At 41.4% G+C, this 27,696-nt stretch overlaps 1 protein-coding gene across 2 annotated transcripts in view; it reads left to right on the forward strand.

The window, feature by feature from the left end:
- The window catches only part of LOC146191051 (rho guanine nucleotide exchange factor 17), a 158,843-nt gene extending 136,693 nt beyond the window's left edge, over positions 1 to 22,150 (forward strand). Inside the window, exons 11-24 of one of the 2 annotated variants that reach the window (XM_084601486.1) lie at positions 1,809 to 1,903; positions 2,584 to 2,696; positions 6,315 to 6,424; positions 6,532 to 6,623; positions 9,487 to 9,754; positions 12,314 to 12,445; positions 12,558 to 12,610; positions 13,097 to 13,202; positions 13,375 to 13,461; positions 13,548 to 13,615; positions 13,829 to 13,977; positions 15,356 to 15,530; positions 16,334 to 16,504; positions 18,343 to 22,150. In XM_084601486.1, the coding sequence (XP_084457612.1) occupies positions 1,809 to 1,903; positions 2,584 to 2,696; positions 6,315 to 6,424; positions 6,532 to 6,623; positions 9,487 to 9,754; positions 12,314 to 12,445; positions 12,558 to 12,610; positions 13,097 to 13,202; positions 13,375 to 13,461; positions 13,548 to 13,615; positions 13,829 to 13,977; positions 15,356 to 15,530; positions 16,334 to 16,504; positions 18,343 to 18,641 (1,918 nt within the window). In that variant the 3' untranslated portion in view covers positions 18,642 to 22,150. Of the gene's footprint in view, positions 1 to 1,808; positions 1,904 to 2,583; positions 2,697 to 6,314; positions 6,425 to 6,531; positions 6,624 to 9,486; positions 9,755 to 12,313; positions 12,446 to 12,557; positions 12,611 to 13,093; positions 13,203 to 13,374; positions 13,462 to 13,547; positions 13,616 to 13,828; positions 13,978 to 15,355; positions 15,531 to 16,333; positions 16,505 to 18,342 lie in introns of both variants that reach the window. The other variant, XM_084601485.1, reaches the window with a different exon arrangement.
- Positions 22,151 to 27,696: the final 5,546 nt, after the last annotated feature.

The following is a 27,696-nucleotide window of genomic DNA, read 5'->3' on the forward strand; positions in this document are numbered from 1 at the left end:
AGTACCTAAACTGTGTGTTCCATCAAAATACTCATTTATTGTGATGTTTCAAAAAGGTGTTGACTTTTAAATGTCATTGTATAATTTTTATTCTCTTTTGCAAAATACTCTCCTGGGGTTATAATGGCTGCCTTCACAGGTGCACATTAAAATGAGAAAAGTGTCATCTTTACAAGATTGTTCGTCTGCAGGAGAGAGAGAGATGTAGAGCAAACATAAAATTGTAACTATGCTGTACCGTCCCCAATATCTTGTTTGCTTTGCCTTTATTGGTGGTCCTTGGTGGTACCTTTGGGTCTGGTTGGATGTTCAAATTTGGAAAAAAAAAAAAAGGCAGACAACAGTCATGCAAATATAATGTCCTGGAAAATTTTGAAATCTGTGGGCTTGTATTCATGCCTGCTACCACCACCAATGGATGACTTTAGCAAGCGCATACATTGTGGAGTTTTAAAAATACATCGGTTTCCAAGTGACATTCCATAGTCGAACATTACGTCCTGAGGTATACTCGGCTTGCACTATCAAAACCACTATACTTGTATAGGGGCACTGTAACACTCTAAAATCAGAGGACTTCTTTGGAATCTTTTGTTTACGCTACCCAGTTGCTACTCCAGGACAGCAATAGCAGTGTGTTTGCATCTTGCTTGTGTCACAGACCGGTATTAGTCTATGCCTTGAATGACATTTCGTATTATAGTTTTGCATAATATAGTTTGTAATTGTTTTCGAATATGGTATGTGATACCACAGAGAGCATTATACCAGGTTCACTTCCAGGAATAGTTGCTTTAATTTTAAAATTTGGTATACTTTTTTGAAGGAATGTTAGCATTCTAATAGATTAGTCTAACTCTGCAGTTAGAAAAGGCCGTTTGGAACTGGCCATAGCATAAATGAAACCAACAGGAAGCCAAATGAAACCAGATAGATTCCTGTTTTCCCCATTTAATCCCCCCCTCTCTCTTTTTTATTTTTTTGCTGGGGCATTTTGCTTATAACTATAGCTGCAAGAACATTACTGGTCTCATGCAGATTCACTTTTTAAGGCCATAGTACTGTTACCAACACAGTGAAGCAATTAGCACAGTCATTATGTAAGTGCAGAAAATCAGTTAATTGCTAGACACCTTGCAAAAAATCTTATTGGCTGTGAAAAGCTCATATGTTATCTAATTGTCTGAAAATACAAGTTTGGCTATTTGACATCGATTGAATGTCGTATTTATGTATCTGCCAAGTCCAATAATTCAGCTGAGGCTAGGAGCTTTAATAATGCTGACATTACCTGAAAAGTATTTATTAGAAAAAGTGTCTAAAAGAAGGAAAGACAGGAACTTCTAAGCCAAAACCAAATTTAATGTGTTGTTAAGATAACAGAACAAATAATGGCTTAAGTAAATGTGCCATTAATCAGTGAGTGATCCGTATGAGCTAGTAAAGTCGTACGGTACAATAAGAAGATGTAAAAATGGGAAATTTATTGCATTAAAAAAAAATTGCAGGAAGCGAAAAGAAAACTGAGCTGTTGACAAAATCGTCAACATGAAACAAGGCCTGTAACGTTATTTTGAACAATGTGCGTTCGTAAGAAATGCATGGCTGGCAGCCTAATAAAAAATGTTCGACTAGACCCCTTTTTGCTTATACATGTATGAGTCGTTTTTTTTTTTATGTGTGGGGATATTTGTTTTTGCTCAGCCATTAAGTAGTGCCAATATATTCATTTCTGTTGCGGTCACTTGAATGTACTCGATTCAATGAATTGAAATTTCCCTGTGGCACGTTTGATTATTTTTGTGCAGAAGTTCTCCAGCTGGCTTTGGATTCTCTGTCTTCGACATGAACAAGTACAAACTGCTGCTTAGATTTTCTTTGGACAACCTGGACATCTTAAAATGTAAATTCCTGTTTTTTCATTATTTTATGTAGGGTAGGCCAGGATACTATGTATATATTTTCTAGGTTATGCAGTCCAAAGTTCTAAGCAGCCCTTTCTCTTTTAATAACACATTCCGTTAAAGGTAAAATCCTGAGCTTTGCAACTTTTCTTGGTAAAATTTCAAGCACAGAAACAAAAAGTGCTAAAATTGGTGTAATGCATTTATAAAAAAAAAAAACTGTGATTGGCTCCCCTCGGAATGTTTTGTGTAGTCTTTAAATGATACCTGGGCCTTTAGAACCCAAATCACCATATTTGACTCACAGTTTTTTTTAGTTTTATATATATGTATATGAAGAATATATTACTGAACTGTTCCCTTGAAGTGAGGGAACCTTTTGACACAGAATGTGGGAATGAATGAGATTTACAGAAACAAAAGTAATGTAACCTGTGATTATTAACATACTGCTCTTCGATGTAAACAGTCTCATCATAAAACTTAACAGACACATCTTGAATCTGCTGATGCATATCTTTTGTCATCAGTGGCAGTGAGAAGTAATTAGGTGCAACTATTAGCCTCTATTGCTAAGAGTTAAAGACCAGTTAGCATTGCTGTGACTTGTGTACAAGAAATTGATGTGAATGGATGGCAGTTGTGGGCTTGTTATAAAGAAAACAAAACCAATTTTCAGCTGCTGATGTTGGACTCAAAAAGGCAATACGGGAAGCTGAAAACTTGGAGGAAGACATGTCCCTTATAACACAAATATCAGAACTTGCCTCTCGGTTGAACTGCCCTCATCAGGTGAGAACGCAATTTGTGATTATCAAAATGTTTGTGATGATCTGGATTCATGATACTCATATCACCTCGTGCATACGTGTAAGAGTGTCCTCTGCTCGAAACGTGTGGTTAATCTGTTGAGAATTCTTTATTTACTTATTCACGTATGGCATTATTGGCTAATCATTGAATTTGAGCTTGAATACACAGGAGAATCCAGTAAAACACAGTGGTCATATTAGCTTATGTGTGTTTGTCTTGCCTCTGTTTGTGCCCGAGACATAAGCAGGGTATGCATGAAATATTTTTTCATGTTGCTTTTAAGACAGAATGCAGCAAAGTTTTACTCCGTAATCTTTATGTGAAAGTTCCATGTTTCTTCATTCCAATATGGATCTCAGATGCAAACGGGAGATTTTATGCTTGTATTAAAGGGGGACTTATGGTAGTTTGTGCAATTCTCTTTTTTAGCATCGTTTCAGAGCATAAGTGATCACATACAAATGATAATAACTAGGTAAATCTAATCTACTAAATACAAACTTTTTTTTCTTCTAGTAGAAGTGCAGCATATGATATGGAGCATGAGCTATTCTCAATCTAGATTTTCAAAACCTTGCTCTTCCTGAGTCTTCTCATCCTTGCCGGCTGGTCCAGAGTGTATGAGTAAAGAATTGAAAAGCATATATCCTGGAACATTTCTTTTCTAAACCGAGATTAAAATACAAACAAACATGGGTTTCAATTGGGCATTACAATTGCAATCAAATGGACTCAGTAGGTCAGGCTATTAACTCGTGAATCCAACTGGGCAGCCCTGTTGATTTCCTTACTTCCAGATGGGCAGTCCAACTTAGTTTTAGTTTGATCGTCCTCTTGGTAGGCCCAAATGGAATGTCTAATTGGACATAGCTTCGAATGGTTTCAGAATGGTTTCAGTTGGTTCTGCCATTCCCACTGGGAGGTCCAATCTAATTGGAAACCAATAATTTCCTTGAGTGGTACCTGCATATTACTCCCTTCAAACACATCGAAGCAAGCTATAATTAGGTTCTGTAAGAAACGCATTAGCAACTTAATCTGCTGAGTTGTTTTATTGATTTCCACCATCATTGCAGTCGTGATTAAAAATAATAGTCACTCCGTGAATAAGTGCTGCTGGCTCTACCAGGAGGTTTCCATGAATGGAGTATACAAGCCTGAAGAAAACAGTTACTGATGCGAAAGCATCTCCAGCTTCATTATGTGAAAATTCTTTTGGCATTGTTGTTGTATTAGTTGTTACCAACACTTGATGATGCGCAAAAGATGATAGAGAGTGGAATGGCTAAAAAGGAGAAGTAATTTTAATAAAATAAATAGGTCAGCACTGAGGTTTGAACACAGACCATTTGCGCTCCAGGCAGGCACGAAACACATGGGCCACAAAGAGTACTTGATTTTACTGTCTTAGAGGCACATTTATTGAATGTGTTGTGGTATGTGTAGCTTACTACAGTGCGTTTGGGATTCATACTGATGTTGCAGTAATAATAATCGTCGAATGCAACTGGGGAGTGTGGTAGCTGCACCTAGACAGTGATTGATGATGGCAGGTCTCGATGCACTGAAGCATTGCATCAAATAAATACAAATGAAACCTCAAATACACTTAAGCTACATTTTGCATGTTGCAAGCTCAGGTACTCTCATTGATTTGTAACGACAAGACCGGAAAATCGCCAGTTTGGTGTGCAACAAACACATAAACACTATAAGAAAGAACTTTAATGAATTTGGAAACATTTGCAATGAAGTTAATGTCATAGAAAGAATCATACTTTTGCATTCTCTAATATAAGACATTTTTAGTGTCTGTACTGAATTTCTTTTTCAATGCAAATGTATTGAACACTTTGATGTTGCACCATCTCTTCAGGCACACACCTCTACTGTGGATGTGTGCATTTTGTAAGAACAACTTTTTTTCCTGGTTTGATGTGCTTCACTGTCAGAAAGACTGTCTTCACAAAAGGGAATGTCCCTCTTCGCAATACGGCCCCTTCGCTTTTTGAGGATGCTTCACTGCGTAGTCAATGCTGTTGAGCATTGCGGTGAAGCACGCAGCATAAGGAAACTGTGGCGAATTTGAAAATCTACAGTGTATATTGGGCAATTTGGGAATATTCGGAAATTTCGAATATCAGTTTTTCAATTATGAATTAATAACAAACATACTCAATTTAATTTATAAATTTAGAATATTTGTGCACCCCTATGGTTATTAGGTTGCACATCTACAACTCAATAACCAAGTTTTTCCCAGACCAAACACACATCTAGGTGGAAAATATTTGCATTCTTAAAAACAATTTCAAAATATACAGACAGTGCAAATATGTAAAAAATTCTGGTAAATATAAAACATAATTTTAAAACTAGGGTATTTCCTTACAATTCATGCTTAAATACTGTAAGTGCTTGTCACTTTGCTTTTGTGTTATGTGCTCTTTTTGTCTAGATGCATGACTCCTCATATATTAATTAAGGCTGCAATTTGGGTGGGTTGGTATTGATTCATAGTGAAAGACGGTGCGGAAAAATGGGACGCACGAAAAAAGGCACAACACAAGCGTTTGTGTTATGTTTTTCTTCGTGCATCCCATTTTCAGTGCTGTTTTTCACTATGAATCCTCACATATGAACTTGCACATACCCATATCCATAATGAACTATAGCACTACCACAGTACCACAGATTATTTAGCTCCTGAAACGAAAACTACAGTCACTCGATCAGAAATTCAGCTTTGCTGACTTGTATACTGTGCTTGGGGGTGTATCTGCATTTTACAGTGGTAAGGTGGAAAGCAATACTCGCATGAGGACTATGCCTGAGGCTTTCCGTTCTTTTTCTTGCTGCGTTAGAGATGTTACATTGTTATAGCCAGGGCTCCTAAATGTCTGTGGTGGGAAGTGGAAAGTCTCACTTATTCATAATAAAATATCTACGGATAGTCTGAGGGAAGCACATACTACTTCCAACATATACTGTCATTAAAGTAGAATCTGGCTGCTGTAATTTAATGCCAGCTGATGGTTGGCATTCCCTTCATTTGACGCAGTGCTCTACGTTGACAGAAAAATTCTTGTGACGATTTCCTGTGTCACAGCATATTTTAGCGACAGTACCTACACGCTCAGTGCAGCCTACAATACTTCAGCGCCTGCCTGTCATTATTCTTGTTCCTGGTACAGCAAGCAGAAGCATCAAAAATGAGCGCTGAGCATTATATGAGACAATAAGCATTTTTTGCCACTACATATTTCTTTGAAAAGATGTTGGTGTATTGACTGTTTGTAAATAACTATGTTAATCTTTTGTTGCCAATGCTCCTGTACTTCACATCTATGCTTGTTTGGGTGGATGACTCAAGATGAGGATTTGGGTGCTCACACGCAGCTCAGAAAAAAAAAAAGGCTGAAATCAGCAATTTTTATGCATGATATAATAATATAAGGGAACCAAGGGCCTTATGGTTGTACACAGCTAGCATGGTATTCGTAAGCCCTCAGCCATGTTTATTTTCTAGCATTCTTCTGCCATGTTTCTCATGTGTCCCCACCCCTGACATGCTTATGAATTAATTCATTGATACAGGCCCTTGATGATGCTGTGAAAGAAATTACGACTGCTTTGAACAAGCAGATGGCTGAGCGACAAAGCTATGACCTACAGCTTCTGAACCTACAGCTTTCTGTGACTACTCCGTAAGTATTTCACAACGGTGCTTAACATTTGCATTAAATCTACTGTTGCATAATGGCCCTCTGCATAGTGAGGCAATGTAAACTCACAGGCCTTCCTTCAATTGCAGAGAAGGCGTTGAGAACTTGGCCATCATATTTCCTTCCACTGAGAAGCGATCTTCGTGGGAAGTTGCCTTCAATGAAGCCAAGCAGAAACTTGGTGCGTGAACATTTTCTGAATCCATAGGAAAGTTTTGGTTTGGTGTAGAGCGAAGCTAACAGTGCTTGTTTAGATCATATTATTCAAATGGAATTTTCTGCGTGCATTGAAATTCAGGCAGCTAACTACTGAGTCGGCTATGTGAGCTACTTTCAGGTTTGATTTCTCATTTTGTTTGGAGCCAAGTAATTGCTTTTCCTAGATACTATGCTCAGACCTTACCAAAGGTAATTTCTTGGTTCTCCAACAAAATAGTGCCAATGGCTCATTTTCTGCAAACAGAAGCGAATGAAAAATTTATTATCATCTGTGAAAAAACTTTGCTATTGACACTTTGGGATCTATGAAATTAACAATGTATAGATTATGTAATAATTTTGTGATTCAAAGATGCAAATGATGCAAGAAATCTGCAAAAAGGTAACTTTGGTACAGGCGGAGTGGCTCAAAATGTGCTAGCTAGCTCACTGTTTTGCAAAATATATTTGGTGCTGCGTTCAATAATAGGCTCAAAAAGGTGCTCTAATTGCAAGACAAAGGATGCTAAATTCACCTGAGAGATATAAAATTATTATAGTTAGAGTACACTCTTAGAAAAGCAGTGAATTCACAGTGTACAGTCTCGCTCGATATAAGAGGGAACAGTCAGTTTGCACAAAGTGAGAATTTATTGGTTAGTATTTTTCTGCCAAAGTCGGACATGACTTTTGAGTATTATAGCCAGGAGGTAGTCTAGTATACAAATAGAGAAAGTTTGCTTGCAACACATAATTACGGAGTAATCGTATAGTGAATGCTCAAGATTTGTTCCCTTTCATACTGAGCGGCATTGTACACGATTGTGTATGAAGGTCATCTCAAAAGTAAGGTCTCCAGTGTTTTTAGAAATAGAAGGAAACGTTTATTTTCAGTAATTTACAAATTGACTGCCGGCAGCTGCATTTCGATGGAGGAGAAACAAAGTGGCGTCCGTGTGCTGTGCAATGTCAGTGCACGTTAAAGAACGCCAGGTGGTCGAAATTTTCATAGTCCTCCCCTATAGCATCTCTCACAGCCTGAGTCACTTTGGGACGTTAAATGCTACAAACAAGCAAACAAACAAATCATTTGAAAGATTGGCCATTCTTCTATTTTTCCATATAATGATCGCCATTGCAGTCTATGCATTTTTGCAGGCGCTGGGGCAGTTTTTGTATGCCCATTTCATACCAGCTCATCATCATGCCATTGAGGAAGCGTGTGACCTCATATTTCACTCTATCATCAGTGAAGCGTCGTCCAGCCAGGTGTTCTTTTAGCTTTGGAAGCAAATGGTAGTCATTGGGTGCCATGATGTTCAGACTCTAGGATAGGTGGGTGATGATGTCCCGTCCAAACTACTGCAGGATAGTGACGGTTTGGTGAGCAAGGTGGAGGTGAGTGTTGCTGTGGAGAAGACTTACGCTGTACGCCCTTGCTCAACAGCCTTCTTCTGCAATTTTGAATCGCCCGTCTGTGTTTCTTTAAGGGTCTCAAAATATCTGTCCGCATTTATTGTGGTCCAAGGAGCCATGAAGTCTACAAACATACCCCTTTTTTATCCCAGAACACAGCTGCCATTACTTTGCCGGCAGACTGTGTTCACGTTAGTTTTCGTGGCTTGCACAAAGAGGAACGCCACCATTTATGTGATTCGTTTTTGGTCTCAGGTGTGAAACTGTATGCCCAGGTTCTGTCACCCGTAACAATGGAATCCAAAAAGATGTCCTTTTCATCTCCACAGCATTGAAGAAATTCGTGGGAGAAGTCAGTGCGTTTTCATTGATAATCATCTGTGAGCATTCCCAGAACCCATCTGGTGCACATCTTTCGATATTTCAACTTTACTATCAAAATCCTATCAGTAGAGCTTCTGGAAGCGTGAGGAACCAAAATTCAGAGTTTGTCGAGCGTGACCCTCTGATCTTGGCACATCATTTCTTTGACCTTCGCGACTGTCTTGTCAAAAATGGACAGTTTCCCACTTCTTTCTTCGTAGTGAATTTCAGTGTGACTTCCTGCAAACTTTCTACACCACTTGAGGATGCTTTTAACATCCATGCACAACTCTCCATACACTTTTGTCAAGTGGCGTTATCGCCACTTGACAAAAGTGGCGATAACGTTTTGATAGGTTGAACACTTTTTGCATTCAAAAATGCACCTGGCTGTAGCAACAAGTGGTAGCTCTATTTCAAACGGCTGCCGAGAGGACACTGACTGTTCCTTTGGGCTGAGTCATGGCTTTTTTGGGAGAGGGGAAGAATGAATACAGCAGTGTGGTGAGCAGCCAAGCAAATAGTTTCCCTGCAGCCTCAGTCCTTTGGAGACCTTACTCTTGGGATTACCCTCGTACAAAGTGCCTTAAGTGCCATGTAAAGCCTGTGGCCCCTTTCGAATATGGCACAGCTTGCTTTGCGCATGAGCATGCTGAAGCTGAAAATGAGTTCGTGGAGCTTGAGGAAAACGCAGTGATGAAGGCAGAGTTTACCACTGTAAGCCTTGAGGCATTCTTTTTAGGGACTGCAGAAATTGACTAGCTATTCAAAGTTAGGTGACACGGCACTTTTATTTGACCATTGTTTGCCAGGTGGCAATAAAATTCACCTTTTTTGTGCCGCATGTTGTGCCAATTTATACCCTTGCCCGCTTCGCCCCCATGTCATTGCAAAGGGTTCCTCATCACTTCCACCAATCCACACTTTCATGACTGAGAACCACTGTGGTGGTTCTCAGCCTCATTCTCTCTGCCATATAAATTACATTGATATTTTTTGCTACCTCTGCCCTCCTGAGACGGAAGTACAACCAACATTTTTCGTTGTTATGACTGTCTGTGATGCAGCGCTGTCCACGGACCGGCGGCCTCCCCCTGAGTTCCTGCATCCAGTGCCAATCCGCAAGACTCGGGCGGGGCTGCAGTTCACGTGCGCCGTGGCCACTTTGGGCCTCAACGCCCACGGCCTGCGAGACGTCTGGGTCTGCAACAGCGACGGCTATGTGGGCCAGGTGTGCGTGCTGAGTTTACAGCCGGAGCCCACAGTCATGTCCTGCAATGGCGTCTGCAACGCCCGCATCCTCTGCATTGCTTCCATCCCAGCGGCCAGCCCAGTGTAGGAAACCCCTCTTGCTGCATGTCCCTGTACACAGCTAAATAAGTCGCCATTTCGGAATTATCATTTCGCTCTAACTGCAAACAAAGAAACCCACTTATCATCACTTGGTATTCGAAGTCACACTTGGAATTCCAATTGAGATCAGTCAGAGATCACTTGGTCAAACTTCACCAATCAACTCTTTCCTTACTGTTGGAAAACAGTCAGTTTATGATGATATGCGTAAAATGTTTCTTCCGTAATTTAATAAATGCTGCTTATTACAGCACATCATTCCCCAGCTCATAGAACCCTCCTTTAACTTTTTTGTGTGCATGCCTATGAAAAAAATGGGCATTATTTAGGTACATACAATATTTTGACTCAAAAAACTACTTGGTTACGTTAGCAGGCAGTATGTCAAACTCAAGGTAAGAATAAGTATTATCCCATTTGATGATGTGTATTTTAAGTAGAAATACTAGACAGTAATAGCATGAACTTTCATTCCCCATGTTCTAACATTGGTGAAAAATACGGTCAATATTTAGGACATCAGAAATAAAATGTGAAATGAAATTTTTGAAAATTCACAATATACGAAACTTTGCCCCTTCCATTGCTTTAAGCACCTGAGAATTTCAGTGCTCTGACTGATAGATGCCTTTATCTGCAAAATATTATTTGCTGCTTAGTAGAAAGCAGCTTTCTTCCATGCTACTGCAAAATCTGCTATATTTATTTAAATGCTTTATCTGCAGATTGATAGAAAGTACTACCAACAAATCTGTTAACATAAATGTCTAATTTTTTAACAATTCTTTACTGAATATTTTATTCAGAGAGTTCCCGCTTTGCCTGCGGGAATTTAGGCAGGGGTGGTTCCAACATGAAAAAAAAAAACTCGGGGTGGGCAAATACTGAAATTTTCAAATATGAATCAGATTCAAATATGGGACAAAAATGCCTTCGAATATAAATTGGAAAATTAAATATGGCAAATACTGCTCGTCTTGTTCACTTCAGAATACACATGGTATTTTCAAATAAAACTAAACTATAATTTCACAGAAGTATGTAAAATACTGAAAAATTTATTATAAATTTTGCAGGATTATGTGTATTGTTTTTTGCACACGAACATTCTGCATTAAACTGAGTGGAGCCGCCGCATCACTGCTGAATACAGTAAACTCTCATTAATTCAGCTTTCAAGGGACCGGAAAAAATGTCTGAATTAACCAAAAGCTCAAATTATCGAATGAGCTTGAAGAAACTGCCGAAAACTGTTTGCACCACAGCAATTTTATCTGATAACACCTGCACGGCATCTGGGATGAAACAGAAGTAAGAACAACATTTTTCCCCAGTTTCGTCAAATGCTTCATTTTACACACACTGTTGACAAGGCCCTCTTCTCAAAAATAAAGTTCTTTCTTCACGGAAAATTCCAGTTTATGTGCAGAAATGCAAAAGCATATCTCTTACTGCCATCGATTATGTTCCTGCTTGTTTGTTTGTTACGACTTTGCCATTTCTAACCAATTTTGCGTGTCATGTGCTGCTCGCTGGCGAGAGTCGCACGGGACTGCTGTGCTGTTTTATGCCAACCTCACTAGATGGCACCATGCATCTGTGGAACTGATGATTCATTTTCTTTTATATGTATTGAATTTTGCATGCACAGATTTTAAGATGCATCCATTGGTCTTCAAAACCTATACATTGGAGCAGCTTTTTGAAATTTTTGTTAAGTTTAATCTTTTTTCTTTTTCTTACTTACTGCTGCTCTTGTCGTTTCCCTCAGTGCCCTTCAGTATTCTAGATAAGGAGAATTATGAAATCGTTCTCGCAAGCCTGGCATAGAGTAGTAGGCAATAAAGAAAAAGAAAGCCTGGCATGAAGTACTTTTGTTGTTGCACTCGGCTTGGTATCGCAGGAATAGTGGTTCAACTGCAATTCTGTTACACTCTGTTATAGTTCTCGCAAAAAGGAATCAGCGTAAAGGCTCATTCTAGTTCGATATTCTTGTATTTTAAAGTCATGATCACTTCATTTAGATGTATACCGTGGTTGTTTAAAGTAAGTGTCTTTGTTAATTTCGGTCTTGTTGTTATATATCTAAAATAACAATTTTCTTTGGGGGTGGGGAGAGGGGGGCAAGCATGCTGATGTAGAGGCTCCCACCTACCTTCCTGCCTTATTTACATTTTGCTTTAACCTAACTTTGGGCCACCTCGTTTTATAAAATCAGCTTCCCATGAAGCCGTATTAGGCAATTTTATGTTGATGACATACGACTCACGAAACACGAAAACAGTTAAGGATGAGAGGTGCTTGGAATCATTTTCGTTTTTGTAGAACAGCAATTTCAGCAACAGAAAGGGGCTAGCATGGGTATCATACTTAGCACAACTTGCTCGCTAGTATCGTTCTGCGCAAAAAGGTAAGAACGGATATAGAGCATGTACTCTTCGAGTGCATAAGCAATAAACAAAAAAAGTTTTTTCCCAGGCCCCCCTGTGAAAATATACTTCTGCCATCACTGCATCTTTTCTTTTAAATTCAAAACTGCAGGCTGTCATCAATGGGACGCAGGAAGTCACTTGTACCTGAATCAAATGCACTTGCTAGCACAGAGGCAGAGAACAAGGAGCAGGAAGCGACAGCATCTCAGCCAAACAACAATGGCAATATCCAGCTTGACAGGTAAGCACAGTGGTTCAAGTCTGTGTAGTTCATGCCGATTGATCCACAAGTTTTTGGGTGCTATATGTGCTGACCTCACATTGCGTTTGCATTTTCTTTTGGTCACTTTCAGTGAGTCTAGTGAAGACGAGGAAGAGGAAGAAGAGCCAAACAGTGAATCTCTTGGTATGACAAGATTCCATATGACAGATTTATTGTATGGAACATTACTTAGGTATGAGGCACCCAGTGTGCACTTGTGACCAGAGCAGATGCTATAGGCTGTGATGTGGGGTCTATGTGGCGCACCTGCCTTTCTGAAACTGTAGAAATAATTTTTTGTTTGTTTTCGACCTTATAAGGGTCTTGAGCACCAGTAATACGACAGGAGGTAAACTAACCACTTAAGTAGTGATGTCCGTAGTGAGCATTACGTTTTTGATAAAAACTATATTTCAGCAAACACATGAGTATTACACTTCTGTCATAGTTTGCTGTCACCTATATGCCTTAAACTGCTTCTTGGTTGTACTGGCAGTGCTTTGGTGACATACTCTTAGGCATGTATTAGTGGAGGGTTGTCTTATTCTGAAGTGGAAAAATAGAGTAACCAGTTGCATCCTGAGAACTCCTATTCGAAACTGTACTGACGCAAGCATTTCGTTTCAGAAGAGGAACAGCAAACAAAGCCCCAAGAAAGCGCCAAAGTGCCAAAGGAAGAAATCGAGGAAACAGACAATCACTTTCCTACCATGTGGCTAGGAACAGAAGATGGCTGGTAAGATGCACCTCATCATAAAGTAATGAACTTGGAGCACTAGCATATATAGCTTTAAAGCATGGTTTTTACTGTGTCCCAGTGGCTGTACGGGGTCCAAGAGATTTGAATCCCGTGTCGCTATTTTTTATCTTCTGGGGCTCTTTAATTACATCAAACTTTTCTTTTGCAGCATCCATGTTTACAATTGCAACGATAATATCAGGATAAAGAAAAACAAGATGAAGGTGCAGCACTCTGCAGCAGTTCATTGCATCATGTAGGCTTCTTTGATTCCTTTAACTATGTGGACCCACTGGAGAAAGAGTAGGAAACATTGTTTCCTGTGACTGTTTTACTTTGCAGATACCTCGACAACCGTGTATTTGTGTCATTGTCAAGCGGGGAAATTGTGATCTACAGGAGAGAATCTGGTAAGACAGCATTGTAGATTATCTAAAGTGTGCATAGCATTATGGAGCAGGCAAGCTTCGATAAAATGTGCTCATAACTATGCATATGCTCTGCATAGAAGTGTGGTGGCTAACGAAATTATTCCTGACCAAGCATTTTGACTGCTTGTGTTGCTTGTTATTCAATCATGGTCTGTGTGTTCATTGTAGCTGCACCTTGTTTTCTGGCTCTAGGAGGCGGCTGGAACACAAGTGATCCTCAAAAAGTTCAAGTGGGGAGCAGTGTAGCACCAGTACTGCGTATGCTGGCTGTCGCTGGGAAGTTATGGTGTGGGTGCCAAAACTACATCAAGGTTCTCAGCACTGCATCATTAGAAGTAGAGGTACGTTTGGCAGTCCTTTTTTTTTTTTCTTAATTTTATGGAGCAATTCCGAGTCAGGTGTTGCCAGTCTCGGATGTTGGCACTACACACCTATGATGCATTCATAACTGATGCACAGTCACTTTCTGTCATCACTGTGTGCAATTAGTAGCTAAAGGAGATAGTGGTGTTACCTGGGCAATGTAGTTCATATCTTGTTAAAAAAAATTCATCTAAGGCTGTGTCAAGATGCAGATGTGGCAACACTAGTTAGGTGTTGGTAAGGAGGATGAGAAATGGGATGTAGAAAGAGGTAAAACAGAATGTATGTCCAGTTTTCATGCTGTTTCTAACATAGGGAGTAGTTTGGCTCAGCTTCAGATACCAGTGTCTGCTTGTCAAAGAATGTGCCATGGCTTGTTTGAGCTGGGCAGTAAACAAACTTGTGGCATATGTACAAGCACACTTGTGGCATACATACAAGCATTGTTTCACTGACCCAACATGGCTAAATGTCGACTCTACAGGATAAATCAAAATTACTCGAAGCATCAAAAACAAAAACAAAAAAAAAAACTGGCACAGTTTCTGTCAGTATAGAATTACTGAGAACATTCCTTTTTTTTTTTTTAGGCCCTATGGGAAGTTTACTAACATCGATGATAAAAAGATTTCGGCTGTCTTTTATTTTGTTTTTCCTCAAATAGCAGCTGTGGCTGTGTTGAGTTGATCAGGCCATCATATTGTGCCAGTACTCGCCTCTGGAGCCAGAAGTTTAAGCTTATATGTAGAAGCTTGAAATTACAAAAATCATGTGCAGTAAACTGTGTAAAGGGAAACCAGGAGTGCATCGCGGCATAGAAAGAGAGCAGAGCAAGTATATTTGAGGACAGCTTTCTGTGGCTATGAAGCCAAAACACATCAGCTCACTGTGCAGCAGTCCCTTCAGAAATTTTGTGAATCATGCTCTAAAATACAGAATTAGTCACATTATTACTACATCAAGATTATGCTATACAAGCCAGTGCAACGTTAGTGTAGTGCTGCGCCATCTGTCAGAAATCTTGCACAGCATATGTCGACTTTTGAATAATTATGCAGTCACGTTATGTTCTCACTTTCACCCCAGATGTGTTCTAAAACCGATGAACTAAAGGTACAAAAGTCCCGCATTTTACTTGTGCAAATACAGCAACCATTCCTTGACGGACTTGGACTGCTGCATTGTTGTGTTGTGTTGTGTTGGGTTTAATGACGCATAAGCAACTAAGGCTATCATGCGCCAAACACGAGATGTATTGTGTTTATGTTATGAATACGAACTACAGATGTCAAGGACATTACAACTTGTTTAGGAGCATTGCCTCTTCTATCATTGTAATCATTGCTTTCTTTTCAGCATTCTTTCCAAGTTAGCGGTGACTCATCACGGGCTGTGCTCTGCATGGTGACATCGGGCCTTGGTGTCTGGTTGGCTATTCAGCACAGTGCAGTCATCCGCCTGTTTCATGCCACAACGTACGAGTGCCTGCAAGACGTCAACATTGCACCCGCCGTTACTAAAATGCTTTCAGGTATGCGGCGAAAGCTTTTTCTTGCATGCTGGCTTAGCGGCATTCCATCAAGGAGCTCTGCAAAATATGGCAGACACTGATCTGTGACGGTAAAATTCTTTGCTTACCCATGTACAGTCATTGGTGTCATCTTTGTAAACATCTAAACTTTTAACAAATAGCAGAGCCACCTGACATCGGCTTTGACGTAAATGTTGCTGCGAACAATTGTACTTTTTGTTTGTTGTTGCCAGCATGCTGCCTTATCATTTTATGGGTAGCACACAGAAGTATCTGGTGTTCTTGGTTTATTCATGCTCAGTGTCTCAGACAGCGAGGTTTATCACTTTCTTTTAGTGCAAAATGCGCAGAGATTTATCTCGAACGATTGCCACCAGCCGCAACCACTCCCACGATGTTGTGGACTGTTCTAGCACCATTGGCCGATTTATCCAGATGTTTCTGCATTTTCCAAGTCAGCCCATTAAAGAGTTCTTTTCAGCACCTCACTTATCTCTTCTCAAGCGCCTTCGGCATTGTCACCACCACGCGATAATGCGACAAAATCTCTAAGATGAACATTTAGGAAGCGAGACACACCAACGTTTAGTATCTACTTGTGGCTTCTGGCCACCATGTGTTGTGCTATAAGTAGGATAAACTTTTTACCCCTTTGTGTAATCATTAAAGCATTAAAGCAGAGAACTTTGTCAAATACTGCATTTATGTGCCTCGTTTGCTGTTTGGGCTGTAAGAAAGCTGCAGATATGCGTGTTCTCAATTGTTTTTTCGTTGTATGCACTCTGATGGTTCGCCCTTTCCAGCATGTGACGACATAATCCGGCAGCACAAGGCGGCATGCCTGCGGGTGACTGCCCTGCTGGCCTGCAAGGACCTGCTCTGGGTGGGCACCAGTGCAGGGGTGTTGCTGACCCTACCCCTTCCTCACCTCACCTCGAACACCAGTCGTCTGGGCAGCCCGCCCAACATTGTCGGTAAGCCTCTGTGTCAGCTCACTCACTCACTCATGCTGGCCCCTGTTATGTTACTGACAATATTAACACTGCTTGTCCACCCCTTGTGTAGAAACCACATTTGTTCAGGTTCTTTATTGCAGTGTCTCCCGCGAGCAAAATAAATAAACATTGAGGAAACATAAGCCTTGAGAGGTTGTCAATAAAAATGTAACAGGGAAAGCTGTTGCTGTAGTAAAGGTACACTTCAGAACGAACAGCATGCTGCTGAACACGAGCTCCATTAAACAGCCATAAGAAATTGCTTGCAGTACTCTTGCACTCATCAGTTAAACTTGTACTGTCCTAACGACACAGACAAGGACAGGTAACAAAGCTTACAGAAGTTATAGTGAGCAGTTCTGCTTGAATCATTGCTTCAGTCAAGGTCTGCCATGTGCTCATGAGTCCATTGCACATCAACTGAAGACATGAGAAGGTAGCCTGCCCAGCATAGTAGCAAGTTCAAAGCTATCACTTAAAATGTTCAGGCACTGCCAGCAAATGCAGAAGTTAAGACTAGTGGACACTGTATATAGATTTTCAGTCCAAGTGTGATATTCCTGCTGCACTTGCCTCTGAAGTTTACAGTGCATTGACCAGCTTACTTCACTAGTATTGAGAATGCATTTATGTTTATGAAAACCATAGGTTTTAATGTTTATGACGATACGGTTTTGAAGTACTAAAAAGCAAAGAGGAAAGAAGGTAGCCAGATGCAGAAGTCCACATGCTTATTGGCCACATGAACAATGACTGGTGGAAATAAAAGGGCGCAGCGTAGGAAGGCAGCTGAAAAGAGGAAAAATGACAGAAAAATAATAGAAGAGCAAGCAGATAGCAAAATGAACATATGCACAAGCAAAGAACCAAACAAAACCACATATATGTTTATTTCAGGGCTTTCTTTCTTGTGTACATGTGCTTGTGTGTAGCTGCTCAATTTAGTTCAAACTTCTTTTCTTGCTTGGTCCATTGCTTTAGATGTATGCATGTGCCAAGCCATAACTGTAGTGTCACTTCCCTTATCTAATATTATACAAGGCTTTTGCTGCATGCCCAGGAAGCAGCACATGAGGCTCATTCAAAGTGCTTTTCTCGTGTGCTGTCAATCTGCGAAAATATTTTGCATGTTGGTTGCTTTCATGTTGACTTTTTTTCTTTGTCCCTGCTCCGATTCCCAGCTATTGTGTTTATTTAAATTGCATATCAACTTTCTTAAGCTCCTCTTCTTGCATGTGCTGCTTAAGTGCCAGGGTGCTTGTTTAGGCTGTTGAGAAAGTAAGCTTTTTCTTTTCAAGGCTTACATGCCCCAGAACCACCTTTGAGCACATGTACAGATATGGGGAATCTGACCTACATTGACGAAGCGATGAACAAAAACTACTTGCAGTACTGCACTTACTAAAACTTGAACCAATAATGAATAACACAGGTGGAGAGTGCAGATACTGTGATAGGTGTTAGGTGAGCCGAGCCGCATGCCTTTGTTGCAGTCATGAGGTAGTGTATTTGCAATTCATCGCTGGGTGCTTCGTACTGTGGCAAAAGTGCTTTATTTCGTTCTCCTGTCTCCTATGGTTCGAAAAATGTGCCTTTAAATGTTATTAGTATTTCAAGATTATTCCAGATAAAAGAAGGTATAGGCAACATTCTTATGCTGACGTTTGTTTCATTTTTGGTTCATGTTTTTGAGGCTGTATGGAGACATCGGCAGTTTGTCGTCGTCATTCTATCATTTTAGGCTATCTTGTGCACAACTGTACCATCAGCCAACAGAGGCTAATTACTTCACCATGATGTTGTCTCCACTCTGACAGGTGTGCCTCACGGCCACACGGGCCACGTACGGTTCCTGACGGCCGTGGAGACGACGGAGCCCACGGGGAGTCGGCACCACCACCACCGGTCACTGCGGTGCTCACGCGACAGCGGTGCCACGTCGACGTCAGTGACAGCCTCGATGGCCGGCCGCAGGGCGTCGCTCACGCCGGCCGCCGGCTGTCGTCTGCTTGTCATCAGTGGCGGCGACGGCTATGAGGACTTCCGCAGTGCCGGACTGAGCGAGGCCGCCGGCCGAGACGACAGCACCAACCACCTCTTGCTGTGGCAAGTGTGATGACGACGAGGTCTCGCGGATCGCGCCTGTGGGGACTCACCATAGCCTATGGGCTCACAAGAAAAGGCTTTCAGAGCAGTGCAGTCAACACAAGGTGCCTGGGCAGAGGCCTGTAGGAATGATAACCAGAAGGAGCGAAGCAGCTGCTCACTTGAAGCATAGTACTTTGCCATCACTGACTCCGAGGCTATTCTTATGCAGTGTGACCAATGCATTTTCACCTTTTATTTGATGTTCTGGAAGAGTTTGATCTGAATATTACTTCGAAAAAAGCGAATTTGTAAAGCAATCAGTGCCCTATCTTAAGGGATAAAGGGGTTTAAAATCAAGCACCATCTTGTTCCATTTTATTTCTTGCATAAATAATTAGCTCATGTTTCTTTTACTTTGTAAGACTCACCGAGATGTAGGACTTATCGAAGTTTTTTTGCTGTCTGGGTGCTCGCATGAGCATTAAAGTATCAATGCACAGGAGTTCTGATTTCAAGAAAATGGGATTGCTGTAGCAAGGTATTGCTATTCAAATTTTCGCACCACAATATGTTGCGTTAGCTGATGAGCGACTGAGCGACTGTAGTAAGTAAACATGATGTGTACAGTGCAATGAAGAAGGTGACTGATTTGCTCAGGAAAAAACTGTTATTACAAGGCTAATATATTTTTGGTGCATAAATTGGACTGTTTATTGCTAGCTAGTGTTTGAAATGCGATAAAAATTAATACAGCTGTGCTACGTGCATTTCGGTGACGACAGCCTCGAGAACCTTGAACTGGTTGTGGTGCTCTGAGAGTCTTTTCTAGTGGTCTTAACTTTGCCTAGTGTGTGCTACCGGCACCAGGGGGAGCATATTAGGCCTTGTGAAGAGACCGGGAGCGCGCGCGGTACCTCCTCCACTGCAGTGGTATACTGGCGCTGGTGAAGCTCGGTGACTGTGCGACTGTGCCCGGTAATTGAGAAGTCTGGAGGAGACTCTGGCTTTGAGGTGGCCGCCTGCAGAACCCTTCCAAAACCTCCCACACCTGACTCTCTTCCTTTCCTGTGTGCTGGATGACATTCTCGTTTTGTTTTTTTCCGTCTCTTCTGAGCCGGATGCAGCTCAGAGGGATGTGGTGTGTGGCTGTTGCTGCTCACTGCAAGACTCAGCATACTGCCGCAAGTGCCAAAGACATTGAAATGTGGTTGTGCGTCGCCAGTGCAGCATGAGACAACTGCTGCACCATCTTACGCCATGCGGGCTGAGTGCAACGCGCCTCTCCTGTAGTGCAACGTCAGTTTTAGCTGCAAGCTGGGGCAGCATTCTCAGAAAACGGCGCCAATCAGGCGCCCTCGTTGATATTTTAGAAATCAGGCTGTATTCCCAGGCACCTGTGAAACAGTGTGGAGGTGCGTGTTATGTTTTGTGCGCACAAATGCCTGTTGGACTGTCTTTGTTTTGTCCCCGATGTTCCCGTGTCATCAACTCCGTTTCGCACCATGTCTCTGTGGTGAACAAATGTATCATGTTACCTTTGCAAACGGAATGGGATGAAGTTCGCTTTGTGGAGTTATCTGTCAGCAATGACTGGTTTAGCTTAGACGTTTAAATCTTCAATTAGACGCAGCAGAAGACCACATTTTGGCAATCCTCAATTCCTGCAGACTCCCCTAAAGGACAGACAACGATACAGTGTAGTTTAGTTCATACTTTTTCTATCTGTAGCATTGTTGCAATTAATTATACAATGGCGCTTCATCCAATTCTGTACGTGTCAGCACAGTGCACTTTGTGGCTTTGTTTCATATCTTAGGCCCAGTGTTTCAAACCATAATATTTTATGAAGAAGCTATGTGCTCCTTTCAGAAGGATTTTATTTGATTTGGCTGCTACACAGTAATTTCTCTCTCAGTAGGCAGAGCTGGAGTATTTGATAAAGCCAAGCTGTAGTACATTTGTGCCTGAAGGTTTCATCAGTGAGGGCAGCGACAAAGGCGACAAAACTGTAATATTAAGTCACATGAGAAGTCGTATACTATATATATATATATATATATATTAGAAAAATAGTAGACTTCTGTGTTAATAAGTAAAGGTTTGTGTCAAATATAATTTTTTTATTAATGGCCGTCTTCCGACTTGCCTGAGGTTTCAGCCAGGGCTTGTAAACTGTTGTGCTCTGACCCTGGACAGTACAGGGGTTTAAAGCTTTTTAGCCTTTCGATAGGTGAATACGGCTGAGATGCATTTCTAATGGCAAGTTCTGACCCTGCAATTTTGGTGGTCTGGAACACTTTTTGTGATCAAAGCTAAGTAAATTTGCAAAATTGACAACTGGTAATCCACATTTGCTTTGCAGGTAGCTACTTTGAGTTCAAAGAGCAGTACCTTCAAATCTTGACTGCAAGCATAGTCATGGTCTGATAGCAGTCAGTAATGGCCTACTAAGCTTCAGTTGTAATTTAATGTGCCATGTTGTGATCACTGAAAGTACTGTTAAAGGTGTAAGCCTTTGCTGATTAGGTATGTTACTTTTGTCATAGAGTCCAATGCTCATCCTGAAGTAATTCCTGAAGATAATTGCCAGCGACTATGAAGTCACGAATACTGCATTTCTGCGGTTAATAACAGTGCTGTCATGCCTGATCAGCCAACCTTTTAAACAAGTGATCCAGACCAGCTTTAGCAGGAGGATTTAGATTCAACAACAACGAAAGCACAAATGCAGGGCGGCCTACACTGTCCCATCAAGCACTTTCCAGGCAGCACTTGCAAAGTTGATCACACATCATACCACCATGATAATGTCGTCATATTCATTACGCATGCGTATGTGTAACACACTATTCGGTTGGCACACCTCCCCTCAGTGACACACACATACGAGATACTACATTTGTTTTCAATCAGTCTGCTGGCAGGCAGATAGCCTGCATGTATACAGTTTTATTCTCTCTCCTCGTTGCTGTTCTGTGAGCACCTGTTGTCATATATTTGCTGTTTGCTTGATGCAAAACTACCCTGTAAAAATATGTGTAACTATGGAATGTATACTCAGTTTTTGCACTGACGCAAGACACCATTTGGCACCACTGCATGTCGTGCTATAAAGCGTCGTATTTTTGTTTGTACTTTCACTGCTTTACTCATCTCTGTGTAAACATTGCACTTAACAGAAGTGAATGAAAAACAAGTGGCGAAACAAATGTTCGCTTGGACTGTGCTTCAAGTTGTGAATTCTTCAGCAAGAAAATTCGTCATTCCCCATATCAAGTAAGCGTGATATTTTTCGCACCTTGACTGATATACTGTGCAGTGTTGCCAAGAAGTCGGTTTGCCCAGTTCTGTGAAAATTTCTAAGTTTTATGCCTTCATGTGCCTCAGTGCTACCGCCTACTTAACTTTCTGAACAATTGCTGGAAACGAATGAACAATACTGGGCCGATACAAATGGCTGAGCCCTCCTTTGTAGGAACAGAGATTTGATCAGAGCTGTTCGCCATGTGCCTTGAAAATTTATAGCACCTTTGGATTCAGGGATAAAGAAGCAAGAGGAATGAAACTTGCATACGCCGGTAGGAAATGCAAAAAAACATTTTAGGCAAGGCCAGAGTCAGAAACAGAAACAGTGGACATGTCAGCAGTGCCGCTGGGAAGGAGGCAATGAAAGGAGAGATAGAAGGAGACCTGCATTGGAGGGCACCGGTATAATTTTGACCACATGCACCCACACCACAGTAAATATAACTGTAAATTGGTTTATAAGAAGGAAAAGATGCAGTATTTGTCACATTTCTAGTTGGTGTGTCATAAAGAAAGGGAGGAAGGTAGGAGGTAGTGTACGTTGAGGATGAGGGGCTAGTTGGTAATGCATGAACTTAGAACGAAAACCATGCTAAAGACGAAATGCAGGGAAGAAGCAAGTCTGCACCTGTCCTGTCCGCTTCTTCCCCGTGTTTAATCCTTAGTGCAGTTTTCGTTCTAAGTAGGAGATAGTGAAACAAAAGAAGAAAAATAGGTGCCATAGTGGAGGGCTACGAAATAGGTTCAGTCACCTGAGGATCGTCGACGTGCACTGACCTCGCCCAGTGAAACAGACAAATCTTTAACAATATTGATTGACATTGCACAGCACACAGACACCTCTGCATTTCGCTGCATGAAGATCCCCAGGTAGCTAAAATTATTCCATGCCCTCTACTATGACATTCTTCTTTCGCTACCTTCCTTCCCTGGGCCATCTTTTGCATTTGATTGAAACGGTCATGGCTGGGGTTTTATACCGTGTCCTCATGCTCAACAGTTTTAACCTGTAACCACTGAGCTACAGTGGCAGATTGTGCTATTGTGCTTCAATTGAAGAAAGGAAAGATGTAGTAACAGTCCCACTTTAAATGCCTTGATAGCAACGGCTGGCATCCTGGCCTTCTCAGCTTCTGGTTAATTGTTGGGAATCATCCTTAAAGGCAGACAATACAGGTCATCGATTTTGGATAGCAGCACCACAGCAGTGAACTAACTTCTTTCGGCCGCTGTTGGCATGGATCAGTGAGAAAACGAATACATTTTGTGCCATTGCCAGGAAGATGCCCTAAACCACGCAGGAGACATGCACTGTGAAAACAGTAGCATCCTGTGTAGTCATGTGGCTAAAGCCAAAGTGGTTAGTTGTGGGTAACGTTTAGTTCTGTTGACCTTGTCTGGGCTGTTGCCTAGAACATCTGTCATCAAAGAGAGTTGAGTGGGCCCTGTCCAAAATGCCCACTAAGGGAAGCCGCTGCCTCATTGTTTATTCGCTCCCCTAGCAGCACCGAGAGCACTCATTATTTTGCGCACATGATTCAATGGGTCTCCACGCGAAGACTGCACTCTTCCTTTCCCTGAACAGCAGGAACAGATACACCGAGCCTCCACATTATGGCAGCAAGAGTCTCACGTAGCATATAACATATCCCTGAAAGCAGTGGTACCGGAAGTCACGTGACAGGATGCAACCTCCATCATGAGTAAAAAAATTATGATTATTAGGTGTACAGTGAAACTTCTTTTAAAGTTTGAGAAAAGTTTGTTAAAGTGAAAGTTCACTGAACTGAAATAGGCATCGTCGACTTTTCAAAGATATGCAGTGCACAGTCCTTTGTGGGCGAGGTTGTGCTGTGCATTTTCCGATGTGCCCAAGATTGCTTGATGCTGTCTTTTAATTGTAGACAATGATGATGCTGTGATCCCAAACGCCTTCAAAATGCAGTCCAGCCTATGAAAAAATCCTGCCTTTTCTTTTTTTGTATAGAGTCGGGCCCTTTTGTTTGGAGTTCACGGTTAACGATTAAGCGTACGTACACCTTTCTTCAAGCTAAAAGGACTAGCTGGGCTGAAATTTTGGCTATGGCCGGCTTTGGCTGCGAAGCCAATATGTAAAGCCAGCTATGGGTTCAGCTGGCTATGAGCTCGTTTAGGCAGAAATTCACATGCCACATTCATAGCCATTCAATTTAAAAGTAAATGGAGGCCACTTTCTATGACGCGGTAATGGAGCATGGTTCTCAATGGAAAAATATGCAACAAAAGTGCGAGTTGTACAATTGAAGAATTCATTTAAGTGACGTTTGTTCAAGTGGTATTCCACTGTAGTATGTCTTAACATGAGCTAATGAAGACCACATATCCCGTCATGCATCGATCACTTCACATCTGTTGTGGTTCACTTGCATCATAGTTGCCATAGCAACTGTGACTCCAGCCATTGTCAAGCCACCGAAGCAGCGAGTAGGACAACGGCATGCACAACGGATACTTTTGTGACACCTTCCCTCTTGACACCTCTGGTGAACTATTTGCTCACCAGTCCTTTAAAAATCACTAGCAAAGCTAATTGATTTTTTAAAAATCTCATCCTCAGTCAAAGTTGACGGAATCAACTCCAAACTATTAAAAACACAAAACATATCACAAGCATCATTCTGTCACACATATTTCAGCAATCGTTATCCACTGAAGTGGTACCTCAGTACTGGAAAGTAGGCAAGGCGATTCCAGTGTCTAAAAAATGATTCGCCATCTTCATGCCGTAGCTATTGTCCCATTTCTCTCGCAAGTATTTGTTCAAAACTAATAGAGCATGTCATTCACACATACATTGTAAATATTTTTTCACCCAAGTCAGCAAGGTTTTCGTAAAGGAATGTCATGTGACACTCCGTTAGCTCTATTCGTTAATATCAGTTCTAACCTAGACCTAAATATAGTAGTAGAGGCACTGTCCTTAAATTTTGAGGAAGCCTTTAACAGAGTTCCCTACAAATGGCTTCTATCTACTTAACTTTTGTGTCTGAACTTTGGCCCACTCATTCTCAATTGGACACAAAACTTCCTCACTAACCACAAGCAGTTTGTGTATGCTAATGGACATTCCCCTCCCTTAATCCCCGTTGCTTCTGGTGTGCTACCAGGTACAGTACTCAGCCCTTTGCTTTTCTTAATTTACAATAATGACCTGCCTACTGGTATGACTTTTAGCATGCGACTATTTGCCAATGACTGCGTATTCTATCGACCTATCACTAACAGCAACGATAGCGAACTATTACAAAATTAATTTACGCTGGCTCCTGGTGCTGCAGGCTCACGTCTCTAAATGTGAATAAGACATCACTAATTACATTCCACCATAGACAATCCTTTCCTTCACCTAAATACTACATATATGGCTCTGAAATTTCTGCGGTTGTCTCTTATAACTACCTCACTGTCACCAATTCCTATACCCTTAATTGGTCTACCCATGTCTCTAACATTACTAAACATGCCAATCATATGCTTGGTTTTTTACGCCATAACCTGTGACTAGCACCTCCTTCAGTAAAACTGCTGGCATCCGTGCGCTGTGCGATGTCAGCGCACGTTAAAGATCCACAGGTGATCAAAATTACTCCGTAGCCCTCCACTATGACTCCTCTCTCTCCCTTTTCACTTTCACTCCCACCTCCTTTACGGAGCGCTTCATTTGTTCACAGAAACAAGTGTGACAGGTACTGCGCCTTTCCCTTCCTGTGAACCAATTAATATTATTATTACAGCATCCCAAACTGAAATACACATGCGCAGTTTGGGACTGTCACCAGTCTAACCTTTCTCTCTCCCTCGAATCCATCCGAAATTGTGCAGCAAGGTTCGTCCATTCCAACTAATCATCTTATTCAAGTGTCAGCACTCTAAAGTCAAAATCTAATCTCCCTTCCCTCGAGCCACGTTGCAAAATAGCCCTACTATGCCCTTTTTCATAACTTTTACCACTCATCACTTGGAAACTGTATCATCATACCTTCTCACCACGTTTCTGCAAATACCAGTGCACATCTAAACACTTTCTTTGTCCAAACAGCAAAGGACTGGAATAGTCTTCCAGCCAGTGAAGTTCATCGCACTCCTCCACCACACTTCAAAGCATTCACTGGAAGACTCGAGGAAGAACTGTAACAGCCACCCCTCATGTAAGACCCCAACAAAGGCATTGGAAGTATAAATAAATAAATAAATTATTAAGCCATCACTAATGGCCCTCCATGTGGAACCAGACTTGTACTCTTTCATATCAAAATTGTGATGCAACCATTCCTCATGCAGCATTCTGGGTGGTGTAATGTACACCATCCAAAACACTGCCTTATTGGCATTCATCTACTAGTCTAGTTAGCTGTAGGGATTCAAATAGACATATATGTGTCCAACTGCCCTAATCCCCTCAACGCATGACCTAGCGTAAATGTAATGCAAATTGGTTTATAGAAAAGGAAATGCGCAGTATCTGTCACAGTTCTTGGTGGACACCTGAACCGCACCCTAATGAATATGTGAGGGAGGTGGGAGTGAAAGAAGAGAGAAAGAGGTGCCATAGATACCTGGGAATCTTTACTGTGCACGGACATCGCACAGCACATGGACGCTTTTGTGTTTCGTCTCCATTTAAACGCGACCGCCGCGGTCGGCTTCGAACTTGGGTGCTCTGGTTAGTAGGAGCGATGAAAACAGTGCTGACAGACGCGACGGGAAAGAAGAGACAAACACATGCGCTGAACCAAACACATGAACCAACTATGCCGGACTCGGCTTTCTTCTTAGGCTCAGTTTAGTGCAGTGGGCGTAAATATTTAACTCGTGTGTTAACTGTATGCGTAATTAACTTAATGACATCATCAGTGGAGTGGAACGGGGCTATAAGAGAAGCAGAAAGAGTACATGGAACGAGAAAGTTGCCCCGACTGTCAGCGGCCACTTTGACCCACCACATTTCGTCCAGCTCAGCTAAAGCGATGGCTGTGCAGTATGGATTTGACATGGAATAACGGATGCTTTGCAAATTTCATGTGCAGCGTATGAAGTATACTGCTGCACCCTTGCTAATTAGGCAAAAAAATACTACAAAAATGTTAGGCGAAAAAGGATGCACATATGCATACAGCCACGATAAAAAGTGCGAACAATGCGGTACCTACATGCTCCATTGTTTGCATTTCTATTTATAACACTTATAAGCTACTGGTAATAAAAATATGCTGTCGTCATTAACATATGCCAGAACTGTCTGCGATATAATTATGGAAGCTCAAATATTTTTATTACCTCCAGAGGTAAGAGCGCGATGAAACCAAGTGGGAACAGCAGAGTATACAGGCGCCACGCTGTTTGCATTTCCTTTTATCAGCCCTGTACATGCTGAAATACTGATGTGCAGGCGCACTGAAAGAGACTACAGCCATAAACAGATATGTAATCCGGGGCTTACTTTTATCATTTTCGCCATGCCCACATGCATACAAACACTCTCGGGCTTTTATGGAACTTCCTTGAGTAGCCCCTCAATCTTTGAGAAATTGTAAATGCTAGGACTGATGTGAAAACAACACCAAAAGAAAGGAAACTGTTAAAATGCTTTATAATCCTAGGATATGCACTAAAACATGCCTTCGACATGAAACAGTGTCATATCAAAATAGCCAAGTACATCGAGAAGGAAAATGAAGCTATTTGTCTGGTAGCATGAGAGGCATTTATTAGCGAAAAAAAGTTAAAAGTGTCCCCAT

This window comes from Amblyomma maculatum, chromosome 4 (assembly GCF_055883805.1).
Source record: "Amblyomma maculatum isolate TAMU_Amacu chromosome 4, ASM5588380v1, whole genome shotgun sequence".
Lineage (NCBI taxonomy): Eukaryota > Metazoa > Arthropoda > Arachnida > Ixodida > Ixodidae > Amblyomma > Amblyomma maculatum.